Consider the following 21,864-nt stretch of genomic DNA (forward strand, 5'->3'; position numbering starts at 1 on the left):
AGTACCTGTCAGCTGATTCAAATGATGGTATCACTTAGGTTTTACATATGTATATCAGTTCAACATAAATGATGTAGTTTGCTGGGCCTAAATTTGAGGAGGAATGCAAGAGCCTCATCTAAAATGAGGATCCTCAAATTTCAGTTGAAATCACTTACTCAGTCCCACAGCACTTACAGTTTATAAGAGCCTGTTTTCAGCGCTGAAACCTTCAGATGCCCAAAGGTTTTTTTTTGGTCAAAAGCACCTTTTCTTGTAATGACGAGTGACTCGCCACTCAGCTACACTGGCCTATTTAGGGGCTATCCCATTCCTCCAAATGAAATTATGTCTCTTGGTAACAGAAGAGTTTAAAACAAAATAGTCAAAAAGAGCAGACAACACTGCCCATGACTCTCTAACCCAGTTGTTAAGACTCTGACAGATGGAATTGTGAGCTCCAAAGTCTGCACTAAGAACTGTTTCTCTATATTAATAAACTAAAATACATAGTTCCTGTATTGATTGTACTTCATCCATGTCCCTTCCAGCGCACTTCTGACACTTGCAAAATGACTCTGTGAGCAGGAAGGGTGAGTACGCTAGTCACTGAGACTCTGGCCTGGCCTTATTGCTGCCAGCTGTAAAGTAAACAAGAGAATGACATTAAAGCCCTTTTCTGAAGAAAGGATGTGTCAGCTACAATGGAAAAAGAGTCAACTACAACGGGAAGAGTTCTGAATTCTGAATATGGGCATTGCATGGTAAAATGCCTACGGCCATGAAGGAACGTAATTAAGACTTTTTTTTTGCCAAAGATTTCATTAGCAGAGGATTACCGAGAACTTAAACGTATAGAACAAAACCAAATTCTGCTCCTATTCCTTTTTGTTATTTTTTTTTTATTTCTATATCAGCATTTCTTTCTTTGTGATGATTAGGGACCATAGTAGTGGATTAATTCATTTGGAATTATGATATCATTTAACTTGAGTTTTACAAAAATCTTTTGTTCTGTTGAACAATTAATTTCCCTTAAAAGCAAAATATTTCCAGCACTAATTATGATAAGGCACTGCCTGCCTAAATAAAAAGGAAAATAAGTTTGTGTTTGAAGTCTGCAGGCATAACTCACATAAAAAAAAAAAAAAAAAAGAGGAAAAAAAAGGAGGCAAGGATGACAGAGTTTTCACTTTGGATTGCAATGTCATGCTAAAAATGAAATTTCTTAATTTTGATAACTTTCATAAACTGCAGGCATCAAATATTGCCATCATGCAATATTAAATATTTCCACCAGGTGTCTCCAATATATTATTTTACACAGAAAGTTACATTTGAGTTACTACACTTCAAACTGAACATAAATTTGGCAAAATATTAAAGAAATAAAGAGAAGACACCTGAAACTAAGTAATTATCTGTTTAGACATGGATACTTGTCCCTAAATTGCTGCCAGTTCCAGTGTTACCTAAAGAATCATCAATTTTTTGGACTAACATTTTGGCCAGACTTTTTTTTTTTTTTTTAAAAAAAAAAAAGAGAGAGTTCATGGCTTTCACTTTTAAAAGGTGCATCAAATCATGTCTTGATACCCACGTTTTCAGAGCAATATAAGGTTGTAATTGGCATAAATGAATTTTGGGTACTAAGAAATAATTTATTTGATTTTTAAATCAGAAAGAATTTGCAGACTCAAACTAAAGATTACTCTGATTTCAGAACTCTCTCTGATGTAAGCATGCAGTAATCCAGTCATTTATTAATAGCCTTTGTGGATTACTCCCACTCATTACCTTGAAACGTTCACACAGATTCTGTCAGCCTGAGTCAGTACGTAAGCAATGCTCAATACTTATAAAGCCAATGCCAGAGGAGTATCTCAAGGACAACAGGGAAAATCCAACACTGTTAATTCTCAGACCAGCATATCACTGAGTTATGCTTGAAAGGCATCTTTGTAAGAGAACTCCTACAGAATCCTTCTCATTTCTCTGTCCTTCACAGTAGCATGTGGCGAATCTGACAGACACGACAGAGCAAACTTTGCCTTATAATCACTTATATAGACATATATCTATGAGCAACTGTAGATATGTGCACATCTGTATTTACCTCAAGAAGCCCACTCATTTATTCAAAGTAGATTATACTTGAAAATTAAAGACTCAAAAGTCTCTAAAGGATAAAGGATAGAAGGCACATATGATTTACTAGGGACCTGAGGATACGATCCTGGAAGCAACGTGGGGCAGATTGTTGGCTTACATAAAAGCCAAATCCATCATTTCAAGGTTCTCAACGTATTTTACATAGGTTTTTAGACTTTGAATTTCACTGAAAGATACAGGAGTATACCTATTCACAGCAGACAGGACAGGCCAGATAGGAATCAATTACAACCCATCTTCTCAAAAGATACTTCCATCTAGTTGCGTGAGTTCTCTCTTCAGAATAATCGACCTATAGTTTCAAATTACTAAAATGATACAGGTTTTCAACAGCACAGGAGACATTCAATTTTATCTATCAAAACTTTCAGCTGAAAGAACAAAAAGCTTACAATGGCAACTTATTTAATGAGATCTTCAGCCAATTCACTAATATAGCATGGCATCTCTGTCTCTTGTTTATATCAAAGAAATCTTTGAACAAGTTATGTTCTCCATAACAGCAGAAACACAGTTTCGAGTGTTAATTTCTAAGGCCAATGCCAAAGTATAACTGTTGTGTGGGCTGGTGACAAAAACAGCTTCTTTAGAACAGGCAAAAAAAATTTCTTTCCTTATTTTTATTCAATGCCCTTTGAAAAAAATTAAGGCCATATACTCAATCCACAGTATGGAAGCAGATGCCTTAAACTCGTACAACTCAACAACTCTTCCAGAATAACATAATATGGATTTAAGCTTTCCATTTCAAAATTAACTAATAAACAAATAGACATCAATGGATTCAAGCATTATAGCAATACTTCCAGAAATAGTTTGGTTATCTCGCATTTTAGTGTTCAATGCAAAAATAGCTGGGTGTTCTGAGCTCACTATCCATGAACTCTGAACTGAGATGAAGTCATACAGCAACACTGTCCAAGCATTCAGTGCAGAGATATGACAGGGCATATATACTTATTTTTTTGGCAGGGGGTGGGAGGAAGAGGAGCATCATTCTGCATTTTCCGAAGTAACATAATGTGATACATAACCTGCTATCATAAAAAGTGCTACAATAAAGATATATAGTACCTACAAGATGCTTGGACTGCGTGCATCCAGAGAGTAAGAGACTACTTTTCCCCCTCAATTATATCATTTGTCATCATCATATATAAACACAGCAGAGTTTTTAAATATTTATTATTACAAAAACACTTAGGGTATTTTTCCTTTCTTTACATTTAAATTAGCATGCAGAATCAACTCGTATTAAGTTTTTAGGAACAGCCAGCCCACCATAAAAGGGCCACACAAGTCCTACATGGTTCACTACCTGGCAACAATCCACATAACAGTGTTTTTATTAGATAATCCTTCTAAAGAGGGGAAAAAAAACAAAACAAAACAAACCACCAAACAAGCCAGTATATGAAAAGTAAGTTCTGTTAAATCAAAAGACCTTGTAGTGGGCAGTGCACAGGAAAAATAACTTTTAGTACCTCTGTAAAGGTCATCTTCAGTTTTTATTGCAGTTTGCTTTCATTTGTGTCTCTTAATTTGAAGAGCTGTACAATACCTGTCCAGTATACGCAAAGTCCAGGGCTTGTTTTAAACCGAGGCTTGTGACGCCATGCAAATTCACCTCATGAGCTTCGCTTTCAACCATGCAGAGACTGAACATTGCCTATGGAAAGAAAAACAATGTTATTAACCATTAAAAACAATGACCACTGAAGCTCCAGGAAGAGGAGGACTGATTTTTCCACCTTCACTATCCTTTGTTTTTCCTTGGATAAGAATTCTAAATAGCAACAGATTTGTGAGTTAGAATGAGATCTATACCAAGTTTTCGATACTAACTTCATAGCGATCAATCTCGCAACCAAGTCCTTTTACCAATAAATACGAAAACTTATTCTGGAAAAACTGAAACAAATCCCTTTGGTCCATGTATATATTCTTCTTGACTAAGTAATTCAGGTGAAATCAATGGGAATAGTCACACAATAAGGTATCATTCAATAAAAAAAGATAAAGAACTGGAGTCTGGAAAAAAAAAGAAAAAATCTACACAAGCACCACTAGAAATAATACTTATGTACAGTATCATTATATATAGGAAGGAACAATAAGCCATACACAATTATTTGTATGAGAAGAGGTAGTTAACACACCATCTTTTATAAATAATCCTTTCCAAATAAGCGTCTCAGACCGGAATGTGAACAACATAATACTCAAGTTATTGAATGAGGAGGAAGCATGGAGATGCAGTCACCTAAACTTATGATCTCCCCCTACCGGTTATTGCCCCAGTTCCTCAGATCATAAAACCTAAACTGAAGATTGGCCAGGTGCTATTGAACTTCCCTGAAAAAAGTACTGAGGAGAGCAACTGTCCCTTTCATCCAGTCTTACTTTCCAGATCATCAGTTTTCATTGCACCCCTGGACTGAAGCAACCCTACTCAGTCTCTAGATCCTTGTAGAAATCTCTTTCTTCCCATCTCTGTTAAACTTAGATTCTTGTCTTTGCCCCTTACTCTTCCCTCCCAGCCTGCACTCCCACTGCAGTACCCCTACTTACGACTCCATCCCTCCTATCCTAAGTCTCATTCTCAATTCCTTGTCATTCTCCCACACATTTTTTAACAAAATATACCACTCATGCTCTTTAGACAATAAACTGCAAACAAACTGAACAGTTCTACAACCTGTCATTGCTAAAGAGACTCTAAACTCATTCCCGGCAGGTATTGTACCAAGCTTAATGTCTCTATTGAGGCTACCAAACTTCATCTTAGAGAACTCCAGTAAAGAAGCACTTCTTAGGAACGCACCCTCTGCTACTTCTGTCTCTACTCTGGCTGATACCTGCAGAAGCTGAGGCAGTGAACAGGTGCACTGGATTTCATATGTGCAACCTGTCCACCAAGCACTGTTGAATTTAATGGAAAAAATAAGACCTACACCCTCTAACAGCTTACCTCATAGCATTCACCTAGAACCAGGTGGCTTCTTTTAAAGAACCAAATGTTTCCTGCAAATCAGTAATTTCTTCTGATATTTTAGTACTTTCATCATTAAACCACCATAATTTGATATAAATCTGTTGCCTGGAAATCATCCAGTATAAGCAAGAGTGACATTTATCATACAGTCACTCCTTGTATTTTTGCAATTTCTATTTCAACGAAGTGATACCAGGGCTTCTTCCAAACTGGCAACATAAAAGAAGCATCAAACAGTTTAAAAGGCTTATCAAACAAATGTAGTAAGACACAGCCATGAAATATACCTAGATAGGAAAAAAAAATAAAATATTCTAAGCAGTTCAGACACTTTTCCAATTCCATTAAAAATGTCATCAGAGTTGGACATCTTGTTGTCATTCAGATGTATCACATGAGCTCTAATAGCTACTGCGAGGCTTCAGGGCTTGCCAGGAGCTGTAAGGTACCCATCAGCCACATGCTCTTTGCAAAAGCAAACCTGCAGTTTGTGTCTGGAAGAGAAAAGCTTCTCTTCTCAGAAATTCACTACTAAATTAACTTTTTGGATAATATTCCTTTCGCCCCCCTGAAGAGAGAGAATGAAATCTAAAAGCAACACCTGTCTCCGTACGTTAGATTTGCACACTCTCTGTACGCTCAGTTCTGCGACAGAGCGCCTGCAGAAAGCTGGAAATGCTCAGCGATACAAGATCCTGCACGCTCTGCTTTATCTGACTGTGCTACAGCAACTGTCTGTACACCACCTATCTGCACACAGGAACCATCAAAGGACAGTGTGGTTACTAATAACGTTTCTATTCTGATCAAGGGCTCATGTCCCACACAGTAAGTTAAGCTTACAGATACAAAGAACCACTTAACCGAATCTCATCTGGGGACCATGAATCACTTCTATGAAGAACTGGTAGAGTTTTTCTTTGTAGACTTCCTAACTTTACCTTTAGGAGACTGTTCTACTGTAGCATAGACATTTCAACATGGTCCTTACACAGGGTTTATTATTACACTTAGCTTAGTATTATTACACTTAATTTAGTAAACTCGGCAGGATCAGGCTGCTAACTCAGCCGCTGTCCATAATCATCCACAGTGTTTAACGAACCCAGCCTCCAGCAGAGCTTTAACCCCCCGCCAACTCGCACTCTCCCAGGCAATACTTAGGCTATGGTTCAGGGGATAACTCAAGCCACGGCTGTTCCAAATAGAAAGACATGGATAAAGCCAACCTGTTTGCAGAGGGGAGAAGGTTCAGACATATGGACACAAGCCATGCCGCATCGGTCACTTTTAGGGCCAGAAAACAAGCCCTTATCCATCTTATTTACTAGTACAGGCATAGTCTAATAGTGCAATGGGCAATCAGAACTGTAGTTGCCAGTAATGGCTTTGTGTGCCACCTGCTGTATGGAGTTCTTTTTCTTTCATACTATCCGCTGAGTATTCCGTGGAAGCTTTTGATAATAAGTAGGAACCACATTTGTTTTTCAGGAGGCAAGGCCAAAGAATTTCATCAAAAGATAAAGGTCTGCAATGGTCCTCGGACAGTTCACATTCAGCTGAACTGGATTAGCCTCCAGTAAAGTAGTCTCCCACACAGACGAACCTAGTACTGCTCAGTGATCCACACTGCTTTCACCAGCAGGCAAATTTTGTTCTCAGCCTGATAATTTAAAGGTTTAATCCAGCGTGAAAAAATTCTGTTCAATCAGAGGCAGAAATTGGGCTCAAACTCAGTCTTTAATTTGCACTGCTGTACTTGAATATTGTGGTTTTAACTGTAGAAACATATGGATCATTAAATTCTGGCTTGAGACTTCACCAATACCTGGAGAATGAGTTACGGTTGGGCTGTCAAACTCCAATTTCAGATGCATCTCTGAAAACACTCTGAGGTTTTGTGAGCTTAAATAGATCCATCAGTCATGCTTTTAACACAAGGCTAGTAACCTACTTTATTTTTCCCTTGGGTACATTAAAAACAAGGCAATAAGATAAACATCTCCAGTGGATGTACAAGAGACAGACAAGAAAAAGAATGAAATATAAAATATTTGGACAAGTCCACAATTCAAAGTCAAACTTACCAGAAAAGTTACCAAATTTGGCTAAGCATGAAATGTTAATTATTTTAGTTATTGATTTCATTCAACAATACTAATATACCGTACTTTCTTTTAAAACACTTCTGCTTGGACAAAATGAAGTCGTCTTTGAAAATGCCTCATTTATGCTCCAAGACATTTATGGGAGTGGGCAGTACAAGTTTCCAATATGTTATCCAAAGATCCCTTTTATAATAAAACACGCTGGTGAGAGGGCTTATCTTTTCCTCCACTTCCTTTAAATATCCAGGTCTTGTTCTGCCGTCCAATCAGTCAATGAGCCAACGTTGTGGGAAATACAGTGATTGTTTAAATTCTGATGTTTTAGTCAGGTTTTTAATTAAGTAAGCCAATTCCCCAAAAGAAAAATAAACTCAATCCACTTGCCATTCTGTGGCAACTGCTCAAAAATTCGGGTTTCAATACCCCATCACAAATGGATAGCTTCTATTTGTAGAATTCTACCTGAGCTCACACTTGTTTAAGAAGCTACAAATTAGGATAGACTCATTTTTTGTGGGGCAGGCAGACATTTTGTTATCTGTAAAAAGAAGAGGAAGGGAGGAATCAACTGTCCATTCTTCTTCTAATCTTGGCCTGAAACAGAAACAGAGCTAGCGAACTATTCCCAAAGGAAAATGAAAACAAAGCACACAATCCCTGGATAAAAAGAATCAAACCATGAAACAACTGTCAGACTCTTGAAAATTTGACTTCAAAGTAACATGGCAAGTTGGTGTGCGTTTATTACACAGCACACTTGCATGCAGCTTCACTACTTTGCCCTCAGCAGCCAAAGGCACCTTTATAAAATGGTTTCTTCTACAAACATAGAAGACAAAAGACGACAAGTGCTTAAAACTGAATGGCAAACAACAACAGGGTGACTAGGTTCAGATGTGATCAGATCTGACGTAACTGGGCAAAATATCCCAAGTAAAAAATGCTTAGCACAGTCTTTGGGTCCAACTTTCAATGCTCAGCTTTTGCTGCCGCTTAGCTTTCAAAAGCAAAATGCAAGATGGGTATAAAATACCACCAAATCAGAATTTTGTATTACTGTTAAAAGAAGTATAAATGAGACCAAAAAAAGTCTAGATGCGTTGATTTTATCACTCAGGCAGCACTGCAGCAACACATACAGACTCCTTCATGACATGCAACTTTAAGAACAGACACCAAGGTCACAGAAACACAAGATGATACTCAAATTCTCCAAAACACAAATTGCTCACTGTCACAGTGGTGAGGTAAAAAATTGCTCCTTGCCTTTGAGTCATTTTATTACTTACTCAGATGTTCCATATCCATGAGAGTAATGAGCTTGTCCTCATTTCTACACACCGATCTTATAGCTATGTCAAGCATAACAAGCAGTAAGTTGTATGATATTTTACACAAGTAAACTCTTTTGGTGAATTCCACGGAACTTAGCGGCCTTTTAAAGGCAAGAAACAGAATCAAAACATAATCAGCCTCAGTAGACAAGTATATGAATATAAAAAGAACAAATGGTTATGCTGTTAAAAAAAATACAGAGATGAAAATTATAAGTAACTTACTGCTATGACTTGGGGAAACAAACTGGAATGCTTATTATTGAGCTTTTATAAGCTTTCTGCTGGGAGTTAAAAAAATTTAAAAAATAATAAATTGAACACCGAGGTAACCACTGGATTGTAATTTAAGTCTGCATAAAACCTGTTTAACATTTAAAAGATGTTTAATAAAGTCATTAAATGAACAATAGTATGATACATTGGGTAAATACTGGATAGAAGGGAAATTGGTAAAATACCTGGAAACTTGAGAGAAAAGGACAGGAAACTGTCATCAGGGCCTGTAATAACAGTATCTGAAGTTAGGTAGGTAGCTGTATAGCAATAGGAAGTAAAAGTATTTTCTGGGTAATCAACAGACAGAAATAGCCATGTTTAGACACCAATTTACAGAACTTAGTGGGATGAAATATCTTTTCTACTCTAATTGTAGAGGAAGCCTAAACACTTAGCTTAGCCTAGATGTCTATTTCACCTATTTAGGTGAAAATTTTATTCCTAAGAGTAAAGTGTTGAGTGAACTGAATAATGAAAGTTGAAGAGATAAGAGTGAACTGTGTCCTTTCAGTGTATTCATTTTAGGAACTTCTGAAGATGAGTATTTCTATAATGAAAGCTACAAACCATGACAGCAATAATAAACTGAGAAGTGTTTGCACCTCTAAATTTGTTTGTTACGACAAATTACTATCTATAAGATCCAGAGTTTTCTTTCACTTCTCCGAACTCACGTAAAGTCATTTCTAGTTTAAAAGCCCTAGGTGACTGGGTCTTTAAAAAAAAAAAAAGTTACAGATCACCAATTATGAGAGGTTCAATCCACACAAAATGCCTTCAGTTCGCCTATCTGGACCTTCTTATGCTCATCCCTTACTTCAGCCACATCAGCCCCTAGCCAGCTTTTCTGATATGTTCCAAATGGGAGATGAGCAAATGACCATTTAAATTACTGCCTCCAAGAAATATCCTGGGTCTTCTAGGAGTAAAGTACATGGTTCCAGTGCATAGCAATTACCTCTAAAATATCTCAAAGTTCCCTCAGCCAGATTGTGAAAAGACATTCATCATTATCCATCTTTCTTTTATTCAACTCTAAATGCAACTTTCAAAAGAAATCTAAGTTTTCAAAAACCAGAAAGTAAGCTGAGCTTACTACAGCAATCTATAGTAACCCAAAGAGCTACATTTCCAAATTTCCTCCCTCTGTTTTCTCAAACATTTTTTGGTAACGACCAGCAGCCCTAGTTCCAAGTCCACTACAATACAAAACAAACATTTGAACCTCCCCACCAATGCATAGCTCCGACCTATGCAAATTCTTGTTCGACCGCAGACATAGCAGTAGATAGCAAGCACAGTAATAAAGTCCTGGGATACTTCAGAATCACCTCCATTAAAAGCTGCATTCACGTGACGTTCATAGGGTTTCAGCAAGATCAAGCTTTTTTTGCACAACTCAATGCAAGTATCTCAACTCAGTCCATCTCCCACTCGCCTTGCCCTGTCACCTTTCATCCTTGACTCTAACTGGCAGTTGAAAGCTTTTGCAACTAATGTGCAAGAGCTGCCTTTACCTTCAGCTGTTGCTCTTGCGTGGGTGTCCAGAAATCTGACATGTTCTCTACTGTGAAGTGCATAAGCATTTGCTGCACTTCCTCACAATCACCACCAGATAGGGAGAGTGGAAAGTTGGCATGGCGTGAACTCACATTCTTGCAGTTCCTTTCATTGCATTACACTCAAAAAGATGAGCACCCAGGAAGTCAAGATGAACTAACAGCGAGTTAAGTGCAATGCACGTGAGCTTTCTCATCTCTAGATCAGTATGGAGCACTGTGTTAACAACTCACCCCACTTTTTCCTAGTAATTATCAATTATATTGTAAGCATTATGGCCAAATGTTATGTGAAAAAATTCTTGCCATTCTTAACATAAATTAAACCTTAAGTACGTCATCCCATTCAGCCTCTTATTACTGAGGCTGAACTCTATATGAAAAAAATTAAAGTGCACCCAACAACTTGTTTGGTAGTCATGCTAACTATTTAAGTAACATTTTTCCACCCAGTTCAGAAACACGTCTGAAGAAAACAAAAAACTTTATATATACTTATAGCTGGAAAAAAACCACACTACAACAATTTTGAAAGTGAGTGAACATCTACTCTGTCTTTCTAGTAAACTAATTGGTACAGAATTGATCAATTAAATTGCCAAGGTTTTCCTTAGCTCTTTATCTTTTTGCAACAAATTCTTAAAGTAACTAACATTAGTATTGTTTTACTGTTTTAGAAGAGCAGAACTGACATCTCAAATTTCTGCCTCCACAATTCCACAATGATATTGCTTGAGGGTGTTTTTTAAATTATTTTAAAATAGATAGGCATCTTCATTAAGTGCAGTGTTTTATTCAAATTCACCTCCCACAGTATATGCACTTACTTCTATATTCACCTGTTTCACATCTTTTTCTTTGCAGGAAATTGATTGTACTTCTCATCTCACATATCAGAAAAGCTATGAAGAAAGTAAACTAATGCTTCACAGATCTTGGCTCAATTTCCTACACTGCTCCGTTATAGTGTGATGTCTCAAGATTTTTTTTATTGCACGTGTAATTTTAAGCCTGTGAGAAATCTTACTGGCATCAATGGAGCAGTTCAGTCGTGCGTTCTTTCTGATTTGGGACCTAAGCCTATCTGTACGTAGGTCACACAAACTTGTAGGTATCTTATTTATTTGGACTATAATCACTTTGAGGCCAAAACATTCTCCTTTGCAGTTTGTACTAAAAATAACAACTGACTGTTCGCGTAACAGTAATATTAAATAAATAAATCATAATCTGTTTAATCCCCCTTTGTTGCACTACTCCTGAATTAACCTTTAGGTGTTCTTAACTCCCCTGTTCTAATCCTTCATTATATAAGCAATATTATTTCTTCTTTGCTGTTTTCACCTATCACAACCAAAAAAAAAAAAATCAGAATAAATCAGAAGGTATTAACAGGAGTCAAAATACTGCTTTGACAGATGGCAATGTCCACATCAAATATCAACTAAGTTCTAGATATGTAACGTATACTTATCCAAATAACCAATTTAACATATGAATGTTTCCTTACTGCATGTAAAAATGCGGCTTGTTCTTCTCATAACCAGCAAGTTATATTTTCCTTTGTTTTCCTCCCAATTGAAGCCTGTCTATCCTCAATCAATCATCAGCCATGTCCTCTGGAGTCCCTTGCACACTGAAAAACATATCCATCAATATCAACTGCATGAAATATGATTAAGAGGCTCATTATATGATTCTTCTGAAAAAGTTCTATATAAATTCCCAGAGAAAATGTCACATAACATCAATCACTGATAACTGAGCCTGCAGTAATTCATCTGCTCAATAAAATCTACCTAAATATTGTTTTTTAAGCATTTGCCATGCAACTAAAATGAATCCTGTAAAATGAAAAGGTCAGCTATCATTCATAGTTTAAGGGAGTATATAGTTAAAGAAAGGAGAAGAAATAAAAGAAAAACTGAGCAGCAAAACACACAATTTTATGCACAGTACCAAAGTTGCATATGTTATGTTAGCAAAGCAAATTCCACTGAACCTTTGGTGTTTCTTTTAGTACATCAGTGTCAGACAGTGATACGTGATTACACAGCCCCTAAGAACTTACCAAATCAATGATACATGCAATGCACTTGACGCATTGCACTGTTAATACAAAAAGATATCACCTTCTTAGTATCTTTAGAAATAAGTAATGAAAACTGAAGTAGAGAGCTACCCTACTCTTTAGAGGACCTAAAGATGTGATATTTTTTCGTGTTTGTATGGTGCACATTTTTTTGGGAGTAACCTGGCAAGAACAAAGTCATTTTCTTGGTTGTAATAATGCACAAGGTCTTCACTCCCAGTCAAAATAAAAAAAAACAATATAAGCATTTGCTGCTAACAAGTTACATTCTTGGCTGAACCTGCATCAATTTGATAGTCAGAGTTTAATAGTCAGCGTAATGTGTCTTTCCCAAATTTCTGCTTAGATGCACAAGCACAATTTAAGACACAAGGAAAAGGATAGATTGTAGCGGTACTACTCATAATGAGTTGCTGCATCATCACTGAAAAGACCTACATTCAGAAGCAGTCTAAGCTGTGCCGTAGAAACAACATAATTCTACAATTTTCATGTGCAACCCCATACCAGAATAAAAAAAAAAAAATTAACAGTGAACTACTACAGCTACATTAACCTTATTAGTTGCCATATTTCAAAATAAATGAGTCGTCATAGGTGGTTCCAAATACCAAAATTAATGTTTTCATTGTGGCAGAAGCAAGAAAACTGAATTGCAAGGACACTGCCATGCAAAGCACTGCATAAATCCACAGTAATGTACAGTCTGTCCTAACAACAGTCACTCTTAAACAGGCCTGCCTTTTGTAATATAAAGGGAGCAGCATAACAAAAACCAGATTTTTTTTTTTCCCCAGCATCTCCAGTCAAGCACAGAAAAGTATGAGTCACATTTGCAAATTTTGGCTTAAATTGGTTTAATGCTTCCCAGTGAGTGCATAAGCCTATTGTTCACGTCCTTTGATGATTTTAGCAAGTCATATCAAAAGCAAGCCCAAAATAAAACTGGAATAAAAGTCAGTTAGCTCTTGAACTAGCACTTTAACTACCACAATATGTTTCATTCAGGGAGGCAAAACCTCTTGTGATTTCTTTTTGCAGGAAAAGCCATGCTCAAAACTGACACCTTTAAGGGGCTTATTTTTAAAAGTATACTTCAAACAATACCATCAAGACAAGTTTCACACCTCAGTGCATAAAGGCTATAACTAAATAGCTGTACAGCAAGGCCTAATCTTGTGGAATAACACAATCTTAGTTATTATTACAATTAGCTTCTTAAGAAGCCATTTATAGTGGGATGCACTATACCGACACCCAAATGTTTCAACCAATAGTAAACTACGACAACTATTCTGCAGCTTAGCTGCAAAAGCATACTTGTTACGCAAGAAGCCTAATGTTGAAATTTGAAATGTTGAAATCTGAAATGGTTCATTTTATGAAGGTTTGTACTAGATACTTTTCATATCTGGCCCATTTTTTGAGGGTTTGAATTAGATACCCTTTATATCTTTTAAAACAATCCTATTTTCCATTATGATTATAAATCCTACTTCCCATTAAGATTATAGCATGATTTTGGTAAAGAAGTACCCTTTATTCCCACAAACGGATTTATAAAATTATTTTATACAAAGGCCAAAGAATAAAACCAGCTCACTGACCATTTTTGTTTGGTTTTCCACATCCTCTTACTGATAAAACCTACAAAAGTAATTAAACACTAACAATTTGCTAAATAAAAGAAGAATGACTTGACTAACCAAGCTTGTGTTAATATTGCAGTCATTTGTCACAGTAGCTTTCATCATCAGCTGAGCTCTGCCCTCCATCAGCTATCTCCTCTGGAACAAATGCCTCTATAAAATCATCTCTTCGTTTTATTTTTAGTAGTCTACATTTTACTATGCTCATTTATCCTTTGGCTCTTCCTTCTTGTCCAACAAACCCCCTCCAAACTAACAGACCACGATGACATCAGTTTAATTATTCCCATAAATGCTACAGGCTTGACACCTACTCCTTCTAGGTTGAAATCTACCTCTGGCAAGGTAGATACTTAAGTGCCAGGTATAAGAGCTTCTGAAAAGGCAGATGGGCATTTCATAAGGTGCCCTAAAATTCAGTGCTCAGCAATAGTAAAAAAAAAAAAAAAAAAAAAAATCAAAGCTTAAAAATTGCTAGGCAAGAGAGAACAAAACAGAAACCAATCCTATGCCCATGCAGAAACCTATGCTTTGCCTACTGCTGCATGCAATTCTCTCATCCTCATCTCACAAAAGACATACTAGAGCTGTAAAAGCTTCAGAGAAGGACAAAAAGCATCATCAAGCATATGGAATAGCTTCCATTTCAGTAGCATCTGAATAAATTTACAACCTGGAAAGCAGATGATTGAGTGCCATGAGAAGAATCCATAGGAATTGATGGTTTCTTGTCTTTTCCAATAAAAGAAGCAGAAGGAATCAAGTGAAACTGTTGGAAGTCAGATTCAGAACAAACAAAAAGTAGTTGTTCACTCAACAGGCAGTGGGCCACCTTGTTAGAGCACACAGTGGATGAGAAATCTTACACAGGTTCAATGAGAAAGAGGGTAAAAGCTTGGGTGAGAGACCTATTTAGTATTGCTGAATGGACAGGAATCTCACCCTGCTCAGGAAATGCCCCTGAGCTGAAACCATCTGGGGAATTCTCAGGGACATACCACATACATTTAGCCTGGTTTTACTCTTTTTATCCAGGTATCACAAACAGCTACTGTTAAAGCAACTAGTCAATGATCCACCACAATGTGGCCATTCTTACGTTCTCATCCAATGCTGTTAAGGGCATCTACCTCTTTTGAGGCACTACCTATTAAGTAGTAGATAGAAAAGCAGTTTAATTAATTTGTCACTTGCACATTAGGTCATCCAGTAAGAATGGATTGAGAATTAGAGAGGTTTTAGATGTCTCAGTTTGAAAACAGGTTGACTTAGGCAGATTAACTCCTACTGAAGATAAGTAACCAGCAGCATTTTACAAAGATGCCCAGGACAGTCGAACATAGAGGTTCCACTGCTTAAATCCAGGCTTTTACCAGATGAAGGCCTACAATGATGTAAATGCAACTAGCCAACATCACAGTTCAATCTACTAAGAGGAAGTTGTTAGCAGGGTGTAAAAAAATGGCACTGTTGGCAATGAAGCAACTGAAGAATTTGTTTAAAGAAAGAGACTTCCTCTAAAACTTCCAACAAGAATGAGATGCAATGCAAGAGTCAAGAGTACGTGCATCGTGATGGGCTTCTTTTACAAATGAAGGGGAGCGCAAGAAACCCTGAGGGAGCATCCAAAAGAAAAATAGTTATTTCAATAGTGTTAAAACATCCTAACACTAGCTATATGTAAAAGTGCAACACATAGATCATGTTTTTAGCTCTTCAGCAGTCTTGCCTCTGTCTTTGGATACTTTTCACGTTATTAAAATGGTATGTGAGTCCTACTCACTGAAGCTAGAAGTGACACGCTGCCCAAATAATTCATTCAGGTGGTTGGAGTAAGAAGGTGTTTTCAGCTTCACTACGCCCACAGAGTAATTTCTCCTGAGGTTGTGTAGGATGATACTGATGGATACTGCAAAATATAGAAGTGTCTACTGCATCCAACAATGTTCTAAAATATAAGACTTCACCAGACTACATATAGGAGAAAACAGGTGCAAAACACTTCTCTACCACAGGCCTGCCCCAAGAAATTGGCTTTCCATGGGCAGACACTTAGCAACACAGAAATTGCAGCTGAGCCCAGCCCAGCTTCAGAACATTTGCTATAGCAGCACTGCAAAATCAAACTGAGGTAGCCTGGAGAAAGCAAAAACAGATGGCAAAGAAAACTGGCAATTACAGCAACACGGCTGCAATGACTCCTTTCCGTCCTGCTTTTAAACTGAGAAAATGCTTCAACTAAATAGTAATCAAACACCACTTGTTGTTATAACACTAATTTAATTAGAGACAATGAGCCACAGTCTCCTATGACCTATCTCACTAACCGCAGAGCTGATTCTGCCATACTTACACATGGTGCATTCACTTGCCATAGAGGGACTTCAAAAAAGAAAAAGAAAAAAATAATCAAGAAAATAACTCAGAGAATCAGACACCATATTGTCTATCATCCAGCAGTGGCAGAATTGCAATTAATTCATTTACATACTCTGAGAATTGCAACAGAAACATATTTACACTGACAGCATAACAACTGCTGGGAATTTGAAAACAAAATTCAGAAAAGACCAGATTCTTGTAAGTGTTTTTGATAGCACACATATTGCTGTGGGAATTCTGTCTGCAGCAAAGGAAAATTGCTTCAGAGCCTCACAGAATAAAAAAAACATTAATTGCAAAGATAAGGATGAACAAAGTAAAGTAACCCAGGCAGACTCCCTTACTTTGTCCACTTTGAAAGAATATTAAAATATTTATTTAGAAAGCTTTAAAACATTTGCAAGCCATTTTTGTGTATATTTCAGAAGTAAAAACGTTTGTTCAGTTAAACATTAGAAAGGCTTTTATACAACAAGCCACTTCACAACTGCCCATGCTACATTACTTCCAACAGTTTGATTAAACTTAGTAAAGCTATTGACAATGCCTATATCAAACAATATTTTAAGAAGTGAAGGAGTGTGCTGTTTCCTTGACATTCAACTGTAATGGGATTGCTAAATATTTAGTAAAAACCCTCTATTTCTGTTTAAAACTTTATATTATGCAAGGAGGACAATTTTTCAGAAAACCCTCGTATTTTTTCTAGGCCTCCTCTTATTTTAGGCAATTTTTTTTTCCAATGAGAAGCAATCAGCATTGAGTTCTTATTTCTCAACCAGGGGCGTATAAGCAACACATTCACAACACCAGACGCTACTATGAATCTTCAAAAATCTTCTGCGTTGTTGGAATCACCCAGAACCATGTGTATTGGGCCACATTAAAATATAGTACTAATATATATAGTACTAAACAGTTAGTCAGTATGCTGAAATACCCCTTAGATTTCTTACAGCATCATTGTATGGTAGTGAACATTACACGGTCAATAATTGCAAGCCTGGAACCACTACTAAGACCATATTCCTTCCCAAGTTTGCAGTTAGTATACTTACATAGGAAGAATGGGGGGGGGGGACCAAAACCCAGAACACAAGAGATTCAAAAGACGGTTAAGAAGGGGAGAAAATAGTTTTATCTCAGTATCAAACATTTTTAAAAGACGCATCTTTATCAAGGTTCTTAGACAAGAAAACTGGTGGTGTGACAGTAAATGAGAATACTGTATCTTGTTCTGAAGTTTTGTAGGGCGATTGGGAACTGCTTCTGAGTTATGGCATTGATAACAGAGAACGGCACGGACAACATTAATTAGTACAGCAAAGACAAGAAATGAACTATTTCTCAACCTACACAGGAAGCTACAAGTGAGAGTAAGAGCGTCTTTTGGCACAAAAGTCTCAGTAATGACTAGATGTTACTAGAATAGAGTTGATTTGGTCCAATGGAAAGAACTAACATTTTAAAATATTATCTGGAGAGACAATTTCTAAGTAGCATCATTTCCAGGGTACAATAGCAGGGAAAATACCGTTCATTTGGTACACGCACATCAATGGTAAAATACTGAAAAGCAAAACCACATTATACGACACAAGCAGCAGGTAATTCTGATTTCTCTGAACTAGGTCCTTAGATCTATCCTTAAGCCACGTTAGGGAGAGCCTTTTCCTCTTTATGATTCACGGAACAAGGCCCCAAAAGCTATTTGCATCATTCAGTCTTTCATACCTCAGGGATTTGTTTATAAAAAATAATTCTCTAACCTTATCAAGAAACAATGCAATATATTGCAAAATATGAAAAATCAGCAATGTTGTGTATACACAAAGAAATTATCAGTTGACAGGGAGGAAAGACAGCACAAAAACACCCTGCAAATAAACTGCTTAAGAATCAACTGTGACAGTTATAAGTACAAAGTCTGCATGCAAAATTAATATGTACTAGCTCATTTCAGAGAAGAAAGGTTCTTCTAAGAACTGAACATGCTCATTGCGGAAAAAAATCTGAATATTACTGATTACAGATTACATGGAAAATCTACCTTTTTTTTTTTTTTTTTGAGGAAGATCAAAGTCCGGTGACTATGAACCCACGCAAATGAAAAATAAGGGAGGAGGAGTTGTTCAGACTGGAAAACCAATGCATTTTGTACAAGAAAATCTTGAGGTTATATAACCAGCTGCCAACACTGTAAATGCCTACTAATGAAGTCATGCAGTAACATTTCATTTTGCTCCGGGGGGGTGGGGGGGGCGGGAAGAAGAAGAAGAATCTTTTAATTGGAAATCACTTAGCCTGCTAGAGCTATCACAATGCACACATACTCACTAAATCAACTGCCTTGTCTCACTGCAATTGACTGAGAAAAATAGCAAATTACAGCATGTCATACGGAAAAGTTTGCCTAAAATGTTGTTTGTCGCTTTAAAAAGAATTCATAAAAATACATATGTTTACTACTCTTTCTATGAGTCTTTTATGGAATGGAGCTTACTATTGATTGTATTCTGTAGCTCATTTTGAAATAAGAGGTCCTTCAGGAGACACTGAACAAAAAACAAATTGAAAACCCTAATTTTCACGTGTCTAATCTTGCGATTTAAGTCTGTATTTTTAATGCAGTCTTTCTATGCAGTTTCCCAAGGTTTTTTTTTTTCTTAAAGAAAACAAGCACGGCATTTTGGTGTACAAATGTAACAAGCTCCCAAATCAGGTGCTATGCTTAGGATTTAAATTCCAGTGTTTCAGCACAGCTGGAACTGTAAGACTAACCATACCAACTGGAAGAAGGGATGGCTGTTACCCTAGAAGGCTGGCCCTTAGTATTTTCCTGAAGCTCAGATCTCTGGCTTGTCTTCGAAAAACAAATGAAGATTTTACTCCAGACTGCAACCCCAAAGAAAAACTGATAAGGCAACCTCTGTTTGACCTTCTCCACTCTTCCACATACGATGGCTCCGATTCCCTCAGTCTGTAATATGACACATATTTAGTTATCCTTCTGAAGTATTACTAAACTTTTCTTTGCAGTAAAAGAAATAAGCAAGTGGCAATTTGAAAAAAATATGCTGCTCAGCTGACCTGTTATTCTCATTAAGAAAACACTACAATTTCAGAAGTAGCTCCATCAAAATCAAAATAGACACAGAACATGTAGAAAACCGTAAAAGGGCTCTGCAGAAAGCAAATACCCAGTCCCTTGTACAAGCGGTTTTCAAGAGTAACAAAAAAAAACACGACAACAACAAAAAAAATCATGCTGATTCATTCTGATAGAACCCTGTGTAGAATTGAACATATTTCTGGAGTAATCTGGGAGATCGTAAGAACTGGATGACAGCCTCTCCAGACAGAGCTGAAGGTAGGCTGCTATATTAATCAAATCTATGAGCCATAGAAACCAGAAGCTACAGTAGGCGAGTTCTTTGTCTCACACTGATGTATAGTGTTGTCATCTCAGTTTTATCCAAGGCAACTCCAACATCTGATGTTCCCAAAATCCAGTCCACTGCAGTCCTACACTTACATCTTGCAAAAATTAGTGAAAGGTAAATTTCCCATGGCAATGACTTCTTCATAGATGACTTCAGGGTTAGAAAATTGGCAAGGTTCGTCCAAGAATTCCTCCAAGAAAATCCAGGAAAAACTAAGGGTAGAAATCATCTTATATAATACTAAGAGCTAAGCTTGAAGCATGTGAGTCTAGTCTTTATGACCAGTGAAGAGAGATCTGGCACTTCCAGATGGTCATTTACTTCATTCTAAATATATCTTCTATACTCCTCTATCATCCTCTGGAAATGCCTTCGCTGGCTCTGAATGAGGCTTGGTGTCATTCCCCTAAGTCTTAGAAAATGAATACTCGGGTAGCGCAAGTTAGGCAAAATCCCCCTAGATATAAAACCATTAATCATCTCAGTTTAAATACAAAACATTATTACTTTTTAATCAACTCTTGCTTTTTCTGAATTATTAGAATTAGAAACACAGCATATAGTAACTTTTTTGCCATCTTCCTACAGAACATAAATCTCATTTCACAATTTTCTAAAAAAGCTTTTTGCCCTTTATTAATAGAAACTGTTTGACTGATTTCAGAAAGCACGAGTTCCATATTTATAGCCAATACCTGAAGTCTGAAGAATATGTCCTACCAAATTATAACAATTTTGAGGTAGATCAAATTACTAAATGCTGCACAGATCAGTCTCACAGTATTTTTTTTAATAGAAAAAAAAATTACTTGTCAATTAACAATATGACCTATTGTAAAACTGTTTTTTCCCTTTTCCACAGGGCATTAAGATTTTAATTTGCAATAACTGTCCAGCAAATACCAAGCAACTCAATTGGAAATAACAGGGTGAGTCACAGTGCCCCACATCCCCAGGTTGATCAATAAGTGACCAAGGTAGAAGCTGTTCCTACCACGCTGCTCGAACACTGGGTACAGCTGCCCACACTATGATGTTTCTATGCGCAGGGTACAATGAGCTCTGGAAGGAATGTATGTCACAGGTGCAGAAGAATGATATGGCAGCTTATTAAAATATTTCAATCAAGCCAGAACAGCAGCCCTGCAGTATATCTATCATCAACAAGTATATATAGCACTTGCTAGAGCTAGAGAGCTCCTAAATCCCTCTCTGTGCACTGGGGCAAAAGGAAAAAAAGTGCTAAGCAACCTGTGTTGGCCAGGGCATCATGACAAAGCAACATTAGCAGCTATGGCAGTACAAAGTCGGCAGTAGCAGAACACATAAGCATGCAGACAATCTCAACAAAATGAGCAATCAATTGGCTCAATATCATCACAGTGAAAGTAACATCAAGGTTAACAATATTTCTTAAACACATAGAATAAATTAAGTCTCAATTCTAACCAAAAGAGAAAGCACTTGACAGGAACATAAAAATTCTGCTCAGGTAATTAAGAACAGTTGTGATTCACTGTATTACTATTACAACAAAACAAAAAGGTCACCATAAAGAAGTTCATAGTACTAAATTATGGCACAGGTAAAATATTAAATAAACTTACTTTGTTACAGAAAACAGATCTTTAAATTAATTTCAGCTTCAGTCTCTGAATAACAACAGGATGACTCATACTTAAATCCACCAGTCAACTAAACAGCTACAGTCCAACATTTTGAACAGGTACATTATAATGAAGGTTAGTAGAATTGCTTCCTATGAAGAATGTTCTTCCTATTAGAGAACTCAATTTTTCAGTTGCTCTAATTGTAGCACCTGGCTTCAATTTTCCATGCTGAGTGTCTGAATTAGATTTCCTGGGGTAACTT

General features: G+C 36.9%; 1 protein-coding gene across 14 annotated transcripts in view; it reads right to left on the reverse strand.

The window, feature by feature from the left end:
• The window catches only part of KLHL32 (kelch like family member 32), a 130,837-nt gene that overhangs the window by 72,049 nt on the left and 36,924 nt on the right, over window positions 1–21,864 (reverse strand). For all 14 annotated transcript variants that reach the window (XR_010070388.1, XR_010070387.1, XM_063329928.1 and 11 more), the window contains one exon: window positions 3,713–3,820. Coding sequence is in view for 12 of the 14 variants with exons in the window: in XM_063329929.1 (XP_063185999.1) it covers window positions 3,713–3,820 (108 nt within the window). In the remaining 2 variants the exon portion in view is untranslated. The remainder of the gene's footprint in view (window positions 1–3,712; window positions 3,821–21,864) is intronic.

The sequence above is a fragment of the Chroicocephalus ridibundus genome, chromosome 3 (genome assembly GCF_963924245.1).
Source record: "Chroicocephalus ridibundus chromosome 3, bChrRid1.1, whole genome shotgun sequence".
NCBI classification, from domain to species: domain Eukaryota; kingdom Metazoa; phylum Chordata; class Aves; order Charadriiformes; family Laridae; genus Chroicocephalus; species Chroicocephalus ridibundus.